The 6,000-nt window shown below is 38.0% G+C and overlaps 1 protein-coding gene across 1 annotated transcript; it reads left to right on the top strand.

The window, feature by feature from the left end:
• The first annotated feature begins 4,749 nt into the window (after positions 1-4,749).
• Positions 4,750-5,688, top strand: LOC119040271 (olfactory receptor 4F3/4F16/4F29-like). The gene has a single exon (XM_037133190.2). The coding sequence runs from the start codon at positions 4,750-4,752 to the stop codon at positions 5,686-5,688; it is 939 nt and encodes a 312-aa protein (XP_036989085.2).
• Positions 5,689-6,000: the final 312 nt, after the last annotated feature.

Genomic DNA, 6,000 nt, shown 5'->3' with positions numbered 1-6,000 from the left:
ACATTTATCATATGGACCCTAGGTCCAAACACACCCCTGCAAGGGAGGTGTTATCCTCCTTTTGCCAAACTGAGAAACTTGCAGCTCTGGAAGGTCAGGAACTTTCTTATGTTCATATAGAAAGTAAGTAGTAGAGTCTGGATTTTAAAACAAGCCTGATATACTTCAAAGCCCAAGCTACTCACAGTTCTACTGTAGGCTTCTCAAATCAGAGTAGCAGCAATAATGTATTTCCCTTGACATTTGTGCTGGATTTTGAATAGCAATTTTTCCATTCATTACTATCCACAGAAATTGTGTGATCCTGGCTGGGCAGTTACTGAAGGAGTTTACTTAGTGAATTGAATCACTAAGGTGGGAGCTGGATCCTCCTACTTACTTTTTATCTGAACCCTTCTGAACTCTGTTCCTCTGTCCTTGTGTGCTTCCCATTTTTACTCTTCTTTTTAGTGTGTATAGGGCCATCTCTTCTAATTTTTGTTTTCGGGATGACTTTTTTTCTTTTCATGGTCTATTTCCTTTTTCTCTTCCTTTTTCTTTTTCTACAGCAGAATATTGACAAGCTTCATGTGAAAATGAGCTGAGTTTTGGATGTAATTTTCACAGAAGAATATGTCCTGCTATAGCTAAGCAAGGTATATTATGAGAGCAGGGGTGCCTCTGGATAGAGATTATTAGTTATGCTTACTATCAATTTTGAGATGAGAAATATTCTTATCTGTATAAGGAATCTTCTTTAAAAGCTGCTGGTGAGTGGTCCAGAATTGGAATCTCCTCTCATTCTGCAAGTATTTTCTAAATTCCACACCTAGTTATAAACTCTGGGTGATATACAAATGAAAAATTTCAATCACTATGTTAATAGCAGAAGACTACTCATTACAGATCAAAGTGTTTACCACTCATATTTAAAGAGTAGATCTCATTCCATCTTTTTCTCGAAATGCTTGACCTCTCTAGAGGATATGGTCCTTTCTTTCAACATGTATTGCTTTTCTCTCACACATTCAACAATAAATTTTTCTACTCTCTGTATGGCATATATTGCATACTTCCTACTTATTGTAGCTATTATCTGTGCATTTTATATCTTTACAATGATTTGTTGAGTTTGTGACTTACAGAAGTTATACAAAAATACCTTTTGACCATTATGAACTGAAAATGTCAGAAAAGCTTTGTAATGTAATGGAGAACTTTTAGTAATTTTGAGGGTAGTAAAATATAGAAAGCAGAAATAATGGTTCAATAATAAATGGTCCTTCATGTTTTCCCATTGTTATGTCCTTCCAAATGAGCACCAAATAAAAAGCCGTGAACATTGAAAATATGGTGGCTTTGAATGTTCTGGTTTCTGTGTATAGTTTACAGTTTTCTTTTTTTTGAATATTTTATGTATTTATTTTTAGAGAGAAGGGAATAGAAGGGAAGGAGAAAGAGTGGGAGAGAAATATCAGTGTGTGGTTGCCTCTCATGTGTCCCCTACTGGGAACCTGGCCTGCAACCCCAGCATGTGCCCTGACTGGAAAAATCAAACTAGCTACCCTTTGCTTCAAAGACCCATGCTCAGTCCACTGAGCTACACCAGCCAGGGCTAGTTTACAGTTTTCTAACGTTTAATTACTCATTTGTTTATGTTTGCATTTAATTATTATTGTCATGTCATTAATTTAGTGCTAATAATATATGGTTTGTATAAATGCTGGTATTTGGTGTCAGTTTTTACATGTTGAAACTGGAAAAATCACTATTCATGCTGCCCATCCCTGGCAGAAGCATTAAGTAGAGAAAGGGATTGGATCTTTATAGTTGTTCAATCTATTTAGATGTTAGCAACGCGAGAAGATGGTGGGTTATGTACCTTCAAAACACATGTCAAAATCTCATCTCAAGCTGTCCATTTCATAAGAAGAAAGGGTAAGTAAGGGGTTTGGAAAACATTTGATTGGATAAGAGTTGCAGTACCGCCATGATTTTCCTAGAACTTCTTTACCTGTTGATCAATCTCATTCTTTTATCTGCATCACAGGGATTCCCTCCCTGATGCACAATGGCTCTGATACCATCTCCATAGCTTGAAGACCCCCTTGGGCACACAGACTGAATTGCTTGTGGACCTCCTAGAGTCACATGGTCATGCGTTCCACTTCCTAAAAAAAACCGTTTTCCACATGCATTAATCGCGTAAGCCTATTAACTGTGACGGAAGCTATCATCTTTATCTCTTGAGTTCTTCTAACAAAAATTACATTTTTAATTTTGATTTTTACCCTCCTTAAGTTATTTTCTACAGGATCTGAAATTTCTGGATTAGGAATCCCGAGATCTTGGCTCTGGTCCCCATTTCTGGCACTAGTGTGACTATGAGCAATTCAGCTTACATTATTGAATCTCAGATTTTTCATTTGAATAATGGTCAGTTTGGACCAGGTCCTTCTTAGATTGAAGTGTTGACACGATTCTATTGGGTGCTTATTTCCCCCCAGACAAGCCTCCATGTTTTTCATCACTTGATGGATGTCTCTGACCCTCTTTCAGTGCCCCAGTCTCTCACCCATGCATTTTTACCTCCCAGTCCTCTTCAGCATATCTGTGTCTTCCACAATGAAGATCACAGGTGGTTCCCTGTTCCCCAGTCCAGACTTACAAATTTCTGATGACCGCAGAACATGAGGCTAAAGAAGTAGGCCTCTTACCACTGGGTTGTAGGCTGAGAAGGTGACAGTAAAGTGATTTGATTTAATTGAGTGTGGAGAGACTCAGCTTGGTAGTGGTGAGGCAGAATTGGAGTCAGGTCATAGTGAGAACTTCTGGAAGTTTGGGGGCAGAAGGTATTTTAGGATGCATGAAAACATCCACTTGACATGCATGTTTTGGTGAAAAGATTCTTCAGTTTTCTGGAGCTGACTCTGCAAAAGGAGAAGGATGTTAGTAAACCTATTCTTCTGCATCCCAGCACCTTCTAAGGGAATAAAACTTCAGGAGCTGTGTTCAAGGCTCACCCTCTACTTGGAATTGACTATGGTGGGTATTTGGACACAGAGCAGTGGACTCATCTGCACCCCAACATCCATTCTCCTTCCATACACAAACATACTCCAAACTAAAAGGGCAACAACCCTTCAGTACCTGCTTTAAGTGCCTGTGATCAAGCTAAGGAGGAAGTTCTGTTTTGCTCCCTTATATTGTTATTTGACATTCTTTTGATTTCATAATGGGCTATGCCTTAAAAGTACAAGTGATCCTAAAGGTACAACATACATGCATGAAATAGATACCAATAAGCAGGGTAGTATCAAATATGAGAGCAGGTTACAGTAAAAAGAAGGACTGAATACCTTAAAAGAATGGAGGCACTGCTGAAGTTGAAAAGGGACTAAGTTGGTGAGGCTGAGGCCCTGGTGAAGAAAAAACTTAATATTTAGTATCAAGTGCTGGTCATAGGCACCTTAATATATGTGAATGCATAGAAGCTGTTTGCAGATGCATGTAACATTCTTTGTGGTAATACAGGCATATGCTTTAGCAGGAAGGGTAAATTTCCCAATATTTATATACATGCTAGGCTTAGATAAAAGCCTTTCAAAGCCTGGTGTAGTCTCCAGTGAGTTATTGAATAGTGTGGCTAGTAGTGTGGTCTGTGTAATTTTGATAGCACTTTAAAAATGGCAAGATTTGGTGGGGAAGCATTAAAGATGTTATGGTAAGTGAAATAAACAAGTCATAGAAAAACAAATACAGTATGATGCCAGTTATATGAGGTATCTAAAGTAGTCAAATTTATGGAAATAAAGTAGACTGGTGATTACCAGAGGCTGGGGGCTAGGTGGAGGATGTTGTTGTTTAATGGGTATAGAGTGTCAGAGCTACAAATGGAAAAGTTGTGAAGATCTTTCCACAACAGTGTCAATATACTTCATAGTACTGAAGTAGATACTTACAAAAGGTTAATTCAGTAACTATTATGTCTTTTATTTTTTCCACAGTGAAAAAAATGGGAATATTTGGGAGAGAAATGAACCTAATCTGACTTGAAAAGGACTGAAATTCTATCTTTGATAAAGTCCACATACTCCCTCTTTTACTTCAGCTGCCTAGTTCTGATGTTAATATTGTCTAGTTTCACTGATCTCAAACTGAGTCTGCACCCTATCCTGTCATTTGTTTCTTCTTAATTCATTTTCACCTCATCTTCCCAAAACCATAATTCCCAGATAATGATCTGCTGAATAACAACAGTTTTCAGCCAACCCTATGCTATAAAGAAAAAATTGTATGGAGAGGAGAATATAATAAATGGCCATGAAAAGAAGATGAAATATTTTTATTTGGGAAAGGAGGGTAAGATATAATATGCAAAACTATCTAATATCCCTTTGGAGGTAATGAAATGACTTCATTTCCACTAACTGTCTTTCTGCCTTTGCAGGTAATTATACTTTCTTGATGTGTATTCTGTTTCTTGCTGCAGGTACATGCCTAATTTCCCTATAATTTGAGTGTATAAGAGATTATGCTTCTAGTTACAATCATGATATGATGTCTTGACTTTTGTTTATATTACCACCACCACCACCATCATTATCATGATCTTGCAAGTGTGAAGAATTCAATAACCAGATAGTTTTCATTTTTAGGGTGAATAGTGAAACACAAATAATTGATACCACTATCATCCCAAATAATAATCATTTCTTTCTTATTTTCTTAGTGCCCATAATTTCAGCCACAGCCCAGTTCTGTGGATAAATGGAAGGGGAAAACCACTCAGTTGTGTCTGAGTTTGTGTTTTTGGGACTCACCCATTCATGGGAGATCCAACTTCTCCTCCTGGTGTTTTCCTCTGTGCTCTATGTGGCAAGTATGACTGGAAACATGCTCATTATATTTTCTGTGACAACTGATTCTCATTTACACACCCCCATGTACTTTCTACTGGCCAGACTCTCCTTCATTGATGTGGGAGTCTGCTCCATTTGTGGCCCCAAGATGATTTATGACCTCTTCAGAAAGTGTAAAGTCATCTCCTTTGGAGGCTGTATTGCTCAGATCTTCTTCATCCACTTCCTTGGTGTTACAGAGATAATGCTGCTCATTGCCATGGCCTTTGACAGGTATGTGGCCATTTGCAAGCCACTCCACTACCTGACCATTATGAGCTCACGGATGTGCATTTTGTTCATGGCTGCTGCCTGGGCTTTTGGTATCAGTCACTCATTGTTCCAACTAGCACTTATTATTAACTTGCCTTTCTGTGGTCCTAATATAATTGACAGCTTTTACTGTGACCTTCCTCGGCTCCTCAGACTGGCCTGTACAGACACCTACAGACTGCAGTTCATAGTCATTGCCAACAATGGGGTAATTTGTGTTGTCTCTTTCTTTGCACTCCTCATTGGCTACATTGTCATCCTGTTCACTGTTTGGAAACACTCCTCAGGTGGTTCACCCAAGGCCCTCTCCACTTTGTCAGCTCACATCACTGTGGTCCTTTTGGCCTTTGTACCAATCATGTTTGTCTATACATGGCCACATCCCAATTCACAGATGGACAAGTTTCTTGCACTCTCTGATGCTGTGGTCACTCCTTTTTTAAATCCAGTCATCTACACTATTAGGAATAAGGAGATGAAGGCAGCAATAAAGAGATCTTTCAGACAATTAGTGATTTTTAGGAAGATTTCATAAATGGTGTTATAAGGTCGTATCATCATGTGGTCCCTATCTAAATTTTAGAGTTGTTTTTGAGGTGTATCAGTAATTGATTTGCATCACCACACTGTTTAAGAATGCTATTATTTTCTAAGAAGGATTAATATGTAGAGAAATAAAGGTTTAATTCAAAACTTTGTTTGATTCATGTAGGGTTGCACATTTATGTACTAATTACAGTAATTGTTTCTTGCTTGGTTTCTTTGCTTTTCCTTTTTTCTGAAGGTTTTTGGTTTATTATTGTCTTTCAATTTACCAATATATTTTCTCATAATCTGTCTCTTGGTG

Source organism: Artibeus jamaicensis, unplaced genomic scaffold (genome assembly GCF_021234435.1).
Source record: "Artibeus jamaicensis isolate MK-2021 breed Jamaican fruit bat unplaced genomic scaffold, CSHL_Jam_final contig_2991, whole genome shotgun sequence".
Taxonomy (NCBI): Eukaryota; Metazoa; Chordata; class Mammalia; order Chiroptera; family Phyllostomidae; genus Artibeus; species Artibeus jamaicensis.
The sequence above is the reverse complement of the archived record's forward strand: the minus strand, read 5'-3'. Positions and strand labels throughout refer to the sequence as shown.

Excerpts from the sequence above, each read along its gene's own strand:
- LOC119040271 (XM_037133190.2), top strand. The coding sequence starts at position 4,750 with ATGGAAGGGGAAAACCACTCAGTTGTGTCTGAGTTTGTGTTTTTGGGA.